The sequence below is a fragment of the Dysidea avara genome, chromosome 4 (assembly GCF_963678975.1).
Source record: "Dysidea avara chromosome 4, odDysAvar1.4, whole genome shotgun sequence".
Taxonomy (NCBI): Eukaryota; Metazoa; Porifera; class Demospongiae; order Dictyoceratida; family Dysideidae; genus Dysidea; species Dysidea avara.
This window is the reverse complement of record NC_089275.1, coordinates 31,609,718-31,625,681: the sequence shown is the minus strand read 5'-3', so window position 1 is coordinate 31,625,681 and position 15,964 is coordinate 31,609,718. Positions and strand designations below refer to the sequence as shown.

General features: G+C 37.6%; 1 protein-coding gene across 3 annotated transcripts in view; it reads right to left on the bottom strand.

Moving 5' to 3' along the window:
* Positions 1-10,184, bottom strand: part of LOC136254689 (uncharacterized) — a 31,696-nt gene extending 21,512 nt beyond the window's left edge. Inside the window, exons 1-4 of one of the 3 annotated variants that reach the window (XM_066047410.1) lie at positions 9,973-10,184; positions 7,435-7,526; positions 1,009-1,515; positions 767-958 (exon numbers count right to left, since the gene is read on the bottom strand). In XM_066047410.1, coding sequence (XP_065903482.1) covers positions 767-958; positions 1,009-1,515; positions 7,435-7,507 — 772 coding nt within the window. In that variant the 5' untranslated portion in view covers positions 7,508-7,526; positions 9,973-10,184. The remainder of the gene's footprint in view (positions 1-766; positions 959-1,008; positions 1,516-7,434; positions 7,527-9,972) is intronic. The other 2 variants (XM_066047408.1, XM_066047407.1) reach the window with 2 other exon arrangements.
* Positions 10,185-15,964: the final 5,780 nt, after the last annotated feature.

Sequence of the window (15,964 nt, the reverse complement as noted above, 5' to 3'; positions counted from 1 at the left end):
TGATATAATTGGAGTGTCAGGACACTGGTAAAAAAACACCTCCATAATACTGTAAACTCTTTAAACTTATCATTTGAGTTGATAACTTGAATGATAAACGGTAAGGAATATTTGCAAAGTAATGACAAATCCAAAACTAATTAAAACGGTAATCATTTTAGAGGCACTTAACATGGATTTGAAGTTGTGTTTAGCATGGAGTGAAATACAGGTTAGGTAAGTGTTGTTTGTCAATTGTTGCATTAAATAAATTGCTATAACTATTGCATATTCACTACTTTTGGTTTTGGCATCATCAAGTTGAAAGTTTTTTTTTAAAATTTCCAACTAAAAAGTGCCGGGTGAGGCTCTGGCCTCACTGGTTGCACCTACTCTGACACTCTTGGGTCTTTATTCAACACCACAGAGTTGTACAGCCACCCCCAGGCTGACCATAACTCCATAAAGTCCCCAGACCGCACATACAGATTGCCACTGTCGGGCACAGTGCTTGGGAAAAGCAATAATCTGCGTAAATACCATAATACTATCAAGATAAGCTAACTCAAATTTCTACAAACAGTAGTGTGGTTCAGATTAATTATTTATACATTTTTACAGTAATTTGGCAGGTGGAAACATAACATTATGAAGTATAATTTCTCAATAATATTTAATATTTTAGTTCTGTGTGTCCAGAGTATGGGGAAATGCTCCTACAGTGTATATGCATTTTTAGACAAAGAAATAATGTACCTTAAATTTTGTTATGTGGATATATACACACCTTGTTCACATGAAGTTTGAGTGCCACTCCAACTTCCATTACTCTGACAGGTCCTATTGTCACTACCAGTTAGCTCATAACCAGTGTTACATGTAAAACTACAAGTGTCTCCCTCATAACCCACTCCTCCTCTACCAGAACTACATGACATTCCTCCATCGGATGGTGTTGATAGGATATCACATCGAATGTCTGAAACATTATTATTATGCAAAACACTATTTTTAATTAACTGTTCATACCCATTTTTATCTGTATCAGTGGTCTCCTGTTATCTATTGAAACATAATTATTTAAATTAAATGTATTTAGTAATTCGCTATCTGGCATATTATTACGATAAGCCCTGTATCCTGCAATTCGAATACTCCATACATTATAACGTGATCTAGTTGGATGATAATATCCTATGGCATCTCCAGCTTCAAACTCAATTCTGTCACTTTCAATAAGAGACATGTTTAAAAACCAGTATTTATCACTGCCATTACCAACTTGTACTACTTCACTTTCTACTAACTGAACTTCATCCACTTTATCAAATATACCAACACGAGGAGATGTTGGATGCCACACTTGTAAATAAGGATCAGTGCCATCACTATATATTTTTATCATACTAGCAGTTATACCAGTTATTCTACCATTGCATGTAAAGTTAGTACGTGGAACAATAACTTGACTTAAAGAAGCAAATCTGTCTGTCCCTTTTTGCTGCACTGTGGCATGGTCAATACAACTTGTTGCACCTGTAATGATTAACAAGAAGTATATAAAGTACTTAATTACTAAACTTGTACAATAAAACTACATAATTATGTGACCAGATTTTACAAAACCAATCCAAATCTCACATCAGGCAAAATCAAACTAACACCACAAGTGGATAGCTACACTACTAGTTTATTGGTTTCGACCCTTGGCATTACACTACTCAAGGATGGCTTTAACAGATACCTTTTCTGGGTGCTCAAATGGTGGTTTCTGGCCTTGTGAAGGACTTGACTTCATGAGAATTAGTGGTGCACAGTTGGAAAAACATTTTATGTGTAGTTTTTTCTGTATCATAAGCCACTTAGGAGCCAGCACAGCCTTGAACTCTCGTGTCTGGACTTTAATTATGGTAAACCTCCATTTTGAAGTCTAACCACTTGCCCACCACTCTACTCCAACCTCCCACCCTTTTGTGAAGACTCATGATACTATTTTGCTCATTCAACTGCGCAGAGTTTCTATCTTATTTGGTGGAAAACTCTACAAGCAGCTGTAAGTACTGGATGTGGTCTGAAAGTTAATAAATTGATGCATCTCTTCAGTCTCTTGTGTAAATTTCATATATGAGTGCTCACTTCCCTTAGAAAGTTACAATCGCTTAAAATCTTTATCTCAAAACTTCAATTGTGCAATTTGGATCAGTTTTCTAAAATCCAGTCACACAATAATACAGCAGTGTATGCATGGGTATAGTACTGTAGCTGTATTGTATCTAATCCAAAACAGCCAAGCTATAAAAGAAGAGTGCGGCCCTGAGAAAGGTTATGGTAAAAAAAGATGTGAAATCCAAGGTGGCGGCCAAGAAATGGCTGTGATGGTAGGTTAATGTTAAAAATTTTAATAACAACAATTCAGGTGAATTTGGTGATTGGTCATGGCACAAAATTCACCTGAATTGTCATTATTAAAATTTTTACCATTACCCTACCATCACAGCCATTTCTTGGCCACCACCTTGGATTTCACATCTTTTTTCATCATAGCCTTTCTCAGGGCCGCACTCTTTTTTTACAGCTTGGCTGTTTTGGATTAGATTTCACTTCTTTTTGTATTTTTATACCCCAAAGCCGGCCTATGGACGGCTTTAGGACTTTTTAACCTGTCATTTTTTCTTTACTACAGGAAGAAGAAAACATGAAGCAGGGTGATTTCTTTGTAGCTGACCTCTCTGCAAGGTGATCCTTCTAGCTGATCTCTCTACCGGATGACTTGTTTGTAGCTGAACTCTCTACAGGGTGATTTGTTTGTAGCTAAATTCTCTACAGGGAGATTTGTTTGCTGAACTCTCTACAATGTAACTTCTTCTAGCTGAACTCTCTACGGGTGGCTTGTTTCTAGCTGATCTCTCTACAGGGTGACTTGTTTCTAGCTGAACTCTCTACAGAGTGATTTGTTTGTAGCTGAACTCTCTACAAGGTAACTTCTTCTAGCTAATCTTTCTACAGGGTGATTTGTTTGTAGCTGAATTCTCTACAGGGCAATTTGTTTGCAGCTGAACTCTCTACATGGTAGTTTGTTTGTAGCTGAACTCTCTACAATGTAACTTCTTCTAGCTGAACTCTCTACAGGGTGACTTGTTTCTAGCTGATCTCTCTGCAGGGTGACTTGTTTGTAGCTGAACTCTCTACAGGTGATTTGTTTGTAGCTGAACTCTCTACAAGGTAACTTCTTCTAGCTGAACTCTCTACAGGGTGACTTGTTTGTAGCTGAACCCTCTACAGGGTGATTTGTTTGTAGCTGAACTCTCTACAAGGTAACTTCTTCTACCTGATCTTTCTACAGGGTGATTTGTTTGTAGCTGAATTCTCTATAGGGTGATTTGTTTGCAGCTGAACTCTATACATGGTAATTTCTTTGCAGCTGAACTCTCTACAATGTAACTTCTTCTAGCTGAACTCTCTACGGGTGGCTTGTTTCTAGCTGATCTCTCTACAGGGTGACTTGTTTCTAGCTGAACTCTCTACAGAGTGATTTGTTTGTAGCTGAACTCTCTACAAGGTAACTTCTTCTAGCTAATCTTTCTACAGGGTGATTTGTTTGTAGCTGAATTCTCTACAGGGCAATTTGTTTGCAGCTGAACTCTCTACATGGTAGTTTGTTTGTAGCTGAACTCTCTACAATGTAACTTCTTCTAGCTGAACTCTCTACAGGGTGACTTGTTTCTAGCTGATCTCTCTGCAGGGTGACTTGTTTGTAGCTGAACTCTCTACAGGTGATTTGTTTGTAGCTGAACTCTCTACAAGGTAACTTCTTCTAGCTGAACTCTCTAGAGGGTGACTTGTTTGTAGCTGAACCCTCTACAGGGTTATTTGTTTGTAGCTGAACTCTCTACAAGGTAACTTCTTCTACCTGATCTTTCTACAGGGTGATTTGTTTGTAGCTGAATTCTCTATAGGGTGATTTGTTTGCAGCTGAACTCTATACATGGTAATTTCTTTGCAGCTGAACTCTCTACAATGTAACTTCTTCTAGCTGAACTCTCTACAGGGTGACTTGTTTCTAGCTGATCTCTCTGCAGGGTGGCTTGTTTCTAGCTGAACTCTCTACAGGGTGATTTGCTTGTAGCTGAACTCTCTACAAGGTAATTTCTTCTAGCTAATCTTTCTACAGGGTGATTTGTTTGTAGCTGAAGTCTCTACAGGGCAATTTGTTTGTAGCTTAACTCTCTACATGGCAGTTTCTTTGTAGCTGAACTCTCTACAATGTAACTTCTCCTAGCTGAACTCTCTACGGGTGGCTTGTTTCTAGCTGATCTCTCTACAGGGACTTGTTTCTAGCTGAACTCTCTACAGGGTGATTTGTTTGTGGCTGAATTCTCTACAAGGTAACTTTTTCTAGCTGATCTTTCTACAGGGTAATTTGTTTGTAGCTGAATTCTCTACAGGGTGATTTGTTTGCAGCTGAACTCTCTACATGGTAGTTTGTTTGTAGCTGAACTCTCTACAATGTAACTTCTTCTAGCTGAACTCTCTACAGGGTGACTTGTTTGTAGCTGAACCTTCTACAGGGTGATTTGTTTGTAGCTGAACTCTCTACAAGGTAACTTCTTCTAGCTGATCTTTCTACAGGGTGATTTGTTTGTAGCTGAATTCTCTACAGAGTGATTTGTTTGTAGCTGAACTCTCTATATGGTAGTTTGTTTGTAGCTGAACTCTCTACAATGTAACTTCTTCTAGCTGAACTCTCTACAGGATGACTTGTTTCTAGCTGATCTCTGTACAGGGTGACTTGTTCCTAGCTGAACTCTCTACAGGTGATTTGTTTGCAGCTAAACTCTTTGCATGATTGTTTCTTTGTAACTGAACTCTCTACAAGGTAACTTCTTCTAGCTGAACTCTCTACAGGATGACTTGTTTCTAACTGAACTCTCTACAGTGTGATCTGTTCATAGTGGAACTTTCTACTGGGTGATTTGCTTGCAGCTAAACTCTTTTCATAATTATTTCTTTGTAACTGAACTCTCTACAAGGTAACTTCTTCTAGCTGATCTCTCTACAGGGCAATTTGTTTGTAGCTGAATTCTCTACAGGGTGATTTATTTGAGCTGAACTCTCTACATGATGGCTTCTTTGTAGCTGAATTCTCTATAAGGTACCTTCTTCTAGCTGATCTGACTACAGGGTGACTTGTTTGTAGCTGAATTCCCTATAGAATAACTTGCAATGTATTATAACTGAGTAAATTATAAATGCAACTGAATGCTTTATTAGGGTGACTGTTCTATTAGAGTATCTCGATCTCGCATTTGCTGCACGTAGTTGCTTTTCGAATTATAACTCAGTGATTTGTAATCCGATTCTTCTGTACTACTGTAAGGACTTTCTATGATGACTATTCCAGTTACATACTGAATTTCAGCTCGTTGCTCTAAGCGGTTTGCCTGGTAGACACGAAAACTAATAGTTTTATTATTCATAAAAATCGATCGCGTAATTTTGACACAGGCTGGGTTTTGTGTCATATCTCCATGGTCTTTATCCCGATTCCTTCCAAACTACAAAAAGGCACTCCTACGATGGTTGCTCCATCTACGTATCAATTTTCAATTGATTCCTCCGAGGGGTTTACCCTGTAGGCGTGACAGACCTTCGGCCTTATTTTACGCAAATAATCGGTCATAACTCCGTGAATGTTCATCGGATTCCTACCAAAGTTGGTACGGAGATTCGCCTTAATGAGCCCTTTTAGTGTGCCAAAGTTCAGCCCAATCCGAGTACGAATTCGTGTTTTAATTCGAATTGTGCGAAGTGTGCGAAATGAAGATGAAGAAAAAACGAAGAAATTAAAACGAAATTTTGTTCGCTCGTATCTCGAAAATGGCTGGAGCGATTTTCTTCAAATCTGGTACGTAGACTCCCCTAACTGGGCGGCACGTCTCTAGCAAATTTGGTTCCAATCGGATAAGGGATCACAGGGCTACATAGGTGTGAAAATTGCTTTTTATTTCTTCCTGTTAATATACTCACGGTGTGGCGCGCCGACTTCTTGGGCCGCACGACACACTACCGTGTGTCTTGATTTGTGACATGCAATTATTACATGAGAGATATAATGCGATTATTGCAATATTTCATGTGAAAATTGCAACACAATACACAGTTTGGAAAGTCTGTAATTGTCAATACGAATGCTTTTTTTCACTGAGAATTACCGTATAGCTGGTAATTTTCGAAAGGTTTTTATTTTCGGATATTTCGAAGAGGCCCTCCTCTTCGAAAATAAATTCCCACGTCTAGTTGTTTTTCGAAAATAAATTCCCACAAGTGAAAGCAACCGTCCAACTTTCGGCGATTTGTTTGTGTATTCCTTGAGTTTTAGCTCAGTATTGCTGATGATAATGGATTAATGGGTAAACTGTATCATCACTGTACCAATAACCAGAAAACAGGTGATACAGAATGGGAATTGATGTTGTCTGCTCTAGAATCTATGGTAGGATAGCCAGCTATGCCGGATCGAGCGGCGTGATCGTGTCAGTGAATTTACTCCACTCGAGTCTTCTCTCCAGTACACAGGAATGAGGATTATTCCATCAGTAAGTCAGTTTTCAGCAAACATTCACGCATCTTCATAATTTGTGACACTAATTTCCGTTCATTTGAAATCCATCCGGACTTCGAAATATGCCCTCTACGAAATTGAAATCTTTCGAAATTCAGATTTTGCTTCTTGTGCGATAATTTCTATTTCGAAAATAACCCGCTATACGGTACCTTACAGACAAATTAAAGCTTTTTTATAATAAGTTAACCTACATACACAGTTAACAGTAGTATATACGAACTGTATCAAATATGAGGTTCAGAATAGGCACTAATTATTGCAAAATACAATGAATATTGCCTATGTGATTGCATAGGCTAATTGTATTGTATTATACGTATATGCATTTTTATTGTATTCATAGGCTTAACTTTCTCACAGGTCCCTATTGGGATAGTATTTACAAATAGTTGTGAACGATATTTATGTACAATTGTTGGATCTTATCCATAAGCATTTCTGCTGTTCTGTTATAGTACTTCTTTATTAAAATACTAACTACAGGATATAGTTAAGCATAATAGTACAGAGCATTGTAACACCATGCTAAAAATACATATCTCATGTATATACATAAAATGTAGAGACTAAAAAAGTCTAAATGTTGGTAGCAAACTACCAGTTGTGTGTTAATGCATGTATTATCATGGACTCAATATTAGATGTGATGACTATATCAATTGGTCCAGCATTGTTCCTTAAGACTTTTGATTCAATGTGTGCATGAGTGTTGTGTGCGTGCATGTGTACATTTTGTACGTCACAGCATGTGCTTGCAAGCGAGCATGCATGTGTGCGTGTGCACATGCACAAGTGTGATAAGGATACACATGCATGTAAAAATAACTAACTTGTATAGTCAATCAATATCATCCAGCACAAGATGGCAATGGCCTTAAAACCACATCCACACAGCTCCTTCATTGTTAGGAAACTTATATACCTACAGTACAAGATATCATACTACAAATAATGCAGCAGCCACATGTATTATAGAATGTCAAATACTGTGTGGTACAGTGAATGTGTAGTCACATCTCAGAATGAACACGCCATACAGTGTATCAGATGTGTGAGCAAGGAATATGAGGTGACAGTTATATACGTAATAAGGTACACTGTATTTCCCAAGTCTGCAAAAATATTTAGTGGTTTCTGTGTGAATTCTAGTAGACACACTATATACCTGTTTGGCTGATAGCATCAACAATACTGTTGTTGGACTACCCACACCAAACTATTGATGGACAGGCTACCCAGAACTACATACAATATATATATATATTTTTTTTTTCTATGCAGTAATTATAACTAGCTATGCTGTTTGTCAAAACAACTCTTGAAGTTAGTATCATTGTTTCTGTGTACAGAACATATAGAGCCTTTTATGTTTTATCCACCAGGATACACCAGTGTCAAAATCTCATGTGACCAGACCACTTTTGGGTAGGGAGAAAAAGGGTCTGATCCAGTTTGAATCCCACAATCATCTTCACACATCACATCGTTACATCACCAGTATTTATGACTCCATGTACTTAAATTTCCTTGTAAAAAACTGCCATATTACAACAATAGTCTAAAAATTCTGCCTACCTGTGAATCAATAAAAAACTTTATGCCAATTCAACATTAATAGACACCAAAGTAGCAATAGACAATGACTGCTTTGTAAATGTGTGCTTGTGATTCATAGACGCGAGTGACTTAAATGTAGCAGCAATTGTATAATGTACGTCAGCATTGTAAGTGGGCTGGGTCATCCGGTTTATCTGGGTCATTTGGGTCACATTTTGCCTGGGTCAAGTGGGTCTTATCCACTTCATTGAATATCTGGGTCTGACCCGGAAGAGATCACGTGTGACTATAAGTTAACAAACTCGACTGGATTGGTGCAAATGCAGTTGTAAACACTCAAGTGACTTACGTGGAACCACACCCACCATTCAGGAATATGCTTTGCTGTCTGTGCCATGTATGTAGAGCCACACCCACTTATCGAAATTGTATCAGCTGTTCTCTGTGGGCATGCATTGAGATCCATGTTGCTACTTGAAATGTACGTGATTAACTTCTGAAAATTCTTAATTGCTGTTGCAGCATGTAGACATATGTGGAGCCACACCCATTGATAATAATACATACGTGGAGTCACACCCATTTGATAATACATAGCTACTCACTTCTTGCAAACAATCATTTCTATAGTGGCTAACTAATGTCACTTGGAATTTGTGGACTTTATATAGCTCTTGAGGTACACCTCTATTTTAATTAAACCGGGTCACATGCGGTCAGATCCGGGTCCCATCCAGATAACTATTTGGGTCAGTGGGTCAAACAGGTCAACAGTACTGACCCACTTACAACGCTGATGTAGGTACATAGTTACCTGTGGTCACAGCACCAAATGTGACGCTGTGAAGAGCAAAGAACAACCTGGTTCCTCCTACTATTTGAAAACGCATCATGTTTCTTTGCTTAACACTACCCAATTATTTTTAAAGCATTAATACAATAAATACTTTAGGATTAAGGAAGAAAATCCATCCCTCCTGGAGGAGACTGAGTGTGGCCCCGACTAGACATTGGGTGACCTGCAGTTCGATTCCTGGGGTTGGAGGGATTTTTTTCCTTACTTTGGCCCCTTTTTTGTTACACCTTTTCAGCTATAAGTCTAAGTCCTTGAAATTAGGTTAGGTAATCCTAAGGCTGCAGCACATGTTGCTGTCAGACCTTCAGTGTTGGTCACTGTAAAGCATTAATACAATACAATACAATACAAAATCCTGGAGTGTTAAGACGAGTGTGGGATTAGAACCGAATCTGACTGAACCAGACCCCTTTGTCTCCTTACTCAATGACACTACAGCAATTTTTTCACAGCAGTGTGTCACAGCTTCCTACAGATTATTTATGGCTGAGGATTGCTGCCATTGGATCCTCCCCAGACTAGTTTTCTGTGATTAATGTATATACTCACTTCCTTAGCACGTAGGGTGCACACCACACACACACACACACACACACACACACACACACACACACACACACACACACACACACACACACACACACACACACACACACACACACACACACACACACACACACACACACACACACACACACAGTGTTAACAACCCCATTTTTAGGACTCGTTTATGTAATTTGTCTCATTATTTCATCAATAATGATGGTTCTCTTTATAAGCTAGCTACGTAACAATATTAGCAACACTGTTCCTCAGTGTTTCACGTATCCAGTATCCTTAATTGGCATCTCAGACGACCCGCTCAATGACGACATTCATTCAGATTTGTCCCGTTCATTTGTGAAGTGGCAATTAAATATCATCTAGCTACTACTACGTACATACATAAACCTACCATACAAAAGTCTTTCTTCTGCTCTACGCTACCTTTCCCTAAAGATCGCCGACACGCCTACTCATTACCTCCTTGTCATGTGATCCACCAATGGAAGAAGCTAATGCGTTTGATTTGTTAACCGGCACTAAAGGAGCCAGAGAACCTCAGGCAAAGTTTGGGGGGGAAGATCGAGACGCTTGCTGTTATAATTTGTATTACGTAAGCACCCTCAACTCAAGACAAGAATGATGAAGCATTTCAGTGGGACGAGCCATTATATCAACTTCCGCCTCGTGATTAGCTCGTGACCTTGAGGTAACTAGAAAAGCTCGCTAAGAGCGATAATTCACTGCGGTACCGTTTAATAATGGAGATCCATCTGTGTTTCATAGTACTTGTTATATAGGGGACGGCTGAGAGCAATCTATTCTCAACTAAGGTAAGATGTGTTGAAACCTTATTTTGCAGCTACCTCTTTGCTAAGTTCACTTTATACTGCAGTGACCGTTATATGCATCTATAATAGAATAACTATTTGTAGCTATAACGTTAATATGCATTATAGCTACTGTATTTATTGCTTAAACACTGTAGTTTGTGTGTGTGGACAACGTGACACAATAGAGGCATATCGATAACCATGGGGTGAGGGGTAGCCAACTCTTGTACACTATCTGAGAAATCCAATTATAAATCCATCGAAATCCATGAAATATTAATTGAAATAGTACAAAAAATATGTTTTGAAAAGCTTAAATATTGGGACTCTCGTACACAATTTGTGACCGGGCCTGCAAAAATAGGGCATGTGGGCACATGATTTGTGCCTACTTTTTCAAACTTTCATCACGCATAATTTTTCCTACCGTTATGCTACAGTAATGTAATTTTCAGCACTTAGTCAGCATTTAATTGTCTTTATGATGCAAGTTACAGAATGCAAATATTCCATGCCACTACCAAGATGTGACCTGTAGAGTGACAGCGTGTAGTTTGTGCCCACATGCCCTGTTTTCGCAGGCCCAGTCACATTTAGAAGTTTGCATGGGCGGCTGGCGACCCCTTGCCATGGGCTGAAGACATGTGCTGTATTTTTCATGCGTACAAGTATTAAAGGGTTATATTATGCTTTCTGGCCAGTTGTGCTAATCTCGAAACTCAAACCACATTTTTGGTTCATGCAATTTATTTCTGGTCATTGAAGAAATGGGTAGGATTAGTTTTGTAAAGTTACGTATGTAATCAACCGTGCTGAGGATGCGTTTGTAATTTAATTAGCATTGTTTCGTAACAGTACTGTACATATCTATCCATAACAAAAATAATAACAGCACACTTTGATCCACCAGCACAAAGTACAATATTGTGGCTTAGTTGGATTGTACGATATTCACAAAACAAAAAATTAATAGCCGTGCTGGTGTGGGGACTTTGTACAGGGAGGTATGGGTGACATAGTGTTTCCCTATGATAACATTTATAAATTCAAAGGTGAGGCATTTAGTTCAATGCAAATAAGACTATGTCCAAATTTAAAAATTTCAGTCAGCTTTACTTATTGGAGTGCATTTTGCATCGTCATGGTACTTATACTACTTCTTACTTTTGTTATCTTTTGGTTCCATGTGTGAAGAACTACAGAAAACATTACTGTGTGCCAAAGTCTCTAAAGCCCCATGGCCATTTTGTCAATTATGGCATCAAATTTCGTCATTGTAGATATTGTCCATTTTGAGCTCTTGCTGCAACGTTGTCAATCTAGTTTTAAAATATTTTGTTTTGCTAGTATAATCATTGCTTTCTATAGCACTCATCAACATTTGTTGGTGTTAATAGTTACCTGAGAGATCACAAGGCAGCTAATCCAGTTCCATGGAGACCATAACTCAGTGTTCAAGTAACATATTAACCTGACAATTTCACCATGTATTCAGCTATAGTGGTGCTCACCACTACCCAAATTTCAAGGCAATAGCTCTTTCCAATCTGAAGTTATCAATTGTCAAAGTTGGCAAATTGGATATGTGTGGAAGACCCCTTTTCACAAATCCGGTCACATATGTATTATACAGTATGGGTCATTCCATGTCAAATCAACAAGGAATTTAGGATCACCTCTCGGATTTTGACGAAACTTGGTGTGTTTGTAGTACCTGTGGCGCTTATCACTCATGCAAATTTTTAGCTCCATACATTCCGTAGTTTCTGATGTATGACCACAAATATTTTGAATATTTCATGAAAATTTGGTCCATCTCTAGTTATAAAATTGAATGCAACTTTAATCTGTGTAAATATTTTTAAACACAATTTTCACTGATGGAAGACTGTTGATTGACCTTTCCAATGATCCCTAAATTATGGGATATCTACTTAATTATGGTTCAAAAGTACTTCATTGAAAACTTTAATCCTTTGTATTTTGAAAAATGCTGCTTGAAATTTTTCAAATTCTTTTGTGAATAATGATTGGGTCATAGTCTATGTTTAATAAAAATTTTGTGGTGGGACCACAATGGGCTCAAGAGATATAATGAATTATGTTGTGGTATGCAGTGGAATTTGCAGGCTATTATTGCTGTATTGGAGTGTACACCTCCAATAACCACTCACAACAAGGCTATGCCAAGTTTGTCTTACAGAGTGAAGGTGTCTAGGTACATTGGAACCTGTATTAGTGACCACCTGTATTGAAAGGCCACCTATATACTGCAATTAAATTATACTTCTTTAATGTATAGCACAAAAGCATCAACCCTTTCTAGCAAATCCAAAAATGGTCCTTATTAGACAGGTTGACTATAAATTATAGATCTGACCACCATGTGTCCCTGAACATCATGTAAATGTTGTACCATCTCTTCACAAGTACCTTCTTTATTAAGTTGAATCCCACTGTAGTGGATTTAGCCATATTTAAGTTCCGTATGTGGCTGCATAGATACATACAACAGAACTCCTCAGAAGGGATACCTGGATACCTTGATAACCAGGACACCTGTTTATACACTGTACTCCCACTCTAGTGGTGCACATACATTTGGACCAAGATACTTCTGTGGCTTCTGTAATATGAGCACTTTATTATGTTCCTAAGAATGGAGGGGTTTTACCATATACATACATGCATTGATTGTACCTCAATGTGTGAAATTAATTACTACATTACATTCACAACCACTTTGAAGATCAAATCATAAATTCATACACATACTCACATAGAAAGTAAATATGTTGACCACATATTTACCATATACCTGTACTGATCTTCAAAAACGTGAACACAAAATACTTTGATAAACCATTAATTTTAGTAATTACAGTACTATAAATCACACATTGAGGTGCAAGCAAGTGTTAATAATATAAAAACTCTTGGTACAAGTAATGCATCTACTGTATACAGTGTAACTCTTCTATTCCCTGGACCATTGATAAAGTGTTCATTTTTGAGAAACCACAGACTTGTCTTGGATCCAAAATGTACGTACAATTATAAAGTGAGATCATGAGGCTATCAAGGTACCCAGATATCCTTTTTGAGGAGGTCTGTTGTACCTATGCAGCCATGTACGTAACTTGAATAGTGTAGAGTGGGGATATGTATGTAAGTGCACTACGGCAAGATTTTACTTAATAAATAAAGTATAACTGAAGAGATGGTACAACATTAATGTGTTTATGGATGCATGATGATCTCATTTATAGTCAACCTGTATAATAAGGACCATTTTTGGATTTGCTAGAAAAATTGATGCTTTGGTGCTATACATTAAGATCCAATTAAAGTATAAATTAGCTGCAGCTTATAGATGGTCTTTCAATACAGGTGGTCATTAATACAGGTTTCAATGTACCTAGACACCTTCACTCTAAAAGACAAACTTGGCATGGCCTTGTTGTGAGTGGTTATTGGAGGTATACACTCCAATACAGCAATAATAGCCTGCCAATTCCACTGCATACCACAACATAATTCATTATATCTCTTGAGCCCATTGTGGTCCCACCACAAAAATTTTATCAAACATAGACTATGACCCAAAAATTTCAAGCAGCATTTTTCAAAATATAAAGGATTAAAGTTTTCAATGAAGTACTTTTGAACCATAATTAAGTAGATATCCCATAATTTAGGGATCACTGGAAAGGTCAATCAACAGTCCTCCATCAGTGAAAACTATGTTTAAAAATATTTACACAGTACAAAGTTGCAGTTGATTTTGTAACCAGAGATGGACCAAATTTTCATGGAATATTCAAAATATTTGTGGTCATAAATCAGAAACTATGGAATGTATGGAGCTAAAAATTTGCATGAGTGATAAGCACCACAGGTACTACAAACACACCAAATTTCGTCAAAATCCGAGAGGTGACCCTAAATTCCTTGTTGATTTGACATGGAATGACCCGTATATATAATTTGTACATTTACTGATAAAATATTTAAAGTACATCTACTTCATCTTTTCTTCTTCCTGTAGTAAAGAAAAAAACATAGGTTAAAAAAGTCCCAAAGCTGGCCATAGGCCGGCTTTGGGGTATACAAATACAAAAAGAAATGAAATCTAATCCAAAACAGCCAAGCTGTAAAAAAAGTGTGTGACCCTCAGAAAGGCTATGGTGAAAAAAGATGTGAAATCCAAGGTGGCGGCCAAGAAATGGCTGTGATGGTAGGTTAATGGTAAAAATTTTAATAATGACAATTTAGGTAAATTTTGTGAAGCGGCACAAAAATTCACCTGAATTGTCGTTATTAAAATTTTTACCATTAACCTACCATCACAGCCATTTCTTGGCTGCCACCTTGGATTTCACATCTTTTTTCACCATAGCCTTTCTGAGGGCCGCACACTTTTTTTACAGCTTGGCTGTTTTGGATTAGATTTAGATACCACAAACTAATTTAAGCACTTGCACTCTGTAGATACCTGTAACTTCACAATAGGTTCAATCATCAATGCCACACCTATCAATCTGATCTTGGTTGATTAATAATGATCAAGCACTGAGATCACAATCTGTCATGATGACACACCTTGGCCTAGCTGTATTCTTAATGCTAGCACCATGAAAATATGAAGTAGCAACGTGCCCCCTGGCTGAAAAACTAATCAAAAAGGGATCCAAGCAATAAAAAGTAGTGAAACAAGAGATGAATGATGGTATTACAGCATACGTAGCTTGATGGGAAAATTCCTATTTTGACATTGACCATAATGATTGCTATAACATGGCACTGCAGGGACTTTCCCACCAAGTTATGCTGTAATTCCATCATTCATCTCTTGTTTCATGACTCTTTGTCACTTGCATCCCTACTACTTCATTTTTAAATTAATAATTTTTAATATACTGGTATATAAAATACAGTAAGCACCAAAGGCGTGCAGATGCATGATACTAGCAGCTTTAGTATTTGTCTTATATTACTTAAACCTCTTCCATATAGCTACTCAGTGGTTTATTGTATCATTACCCTCAATCTGATTTTATGACACTGGTTTTTAAACAGGAAATCATAAGTTAGGCTTGAGTGAAGCATGTTCAAAATTTCATCCAAAATGTTCTCAGGAATTTCCCAAAATTTTCACCTACCTGTATTATGCTCTTCAGTGTTCCCATCATGTTGCATTATGCTCCTAAGTTAGCAAAATTTCTTACCATTATCTTGGAACATTTTAATCAGTGAATGCTCAGTGAATCTCTTCAGAGAATTTCACTATAAAGTGACTGTTCTATTAGAAAGTATTAGTCTAATACTGCATTTATACTTGCCTCATATCACACGCTGGCTCAGTTCGGCATGACACATCTTGGTTCTAAATAACCCACTGAACTGAGCCAAATTGAACAGGCCCGGCTTTCCTAAATCTGCCATACAGCACAATTATGTTCAGTTTTCTATATTCAATATGTTCACTAGATATTAGGTCTTAAATTGATAAAAGAAACCCTATGTCAAATTGTTCAACACTTCATATAGGAAGACTACACAATTACTTAT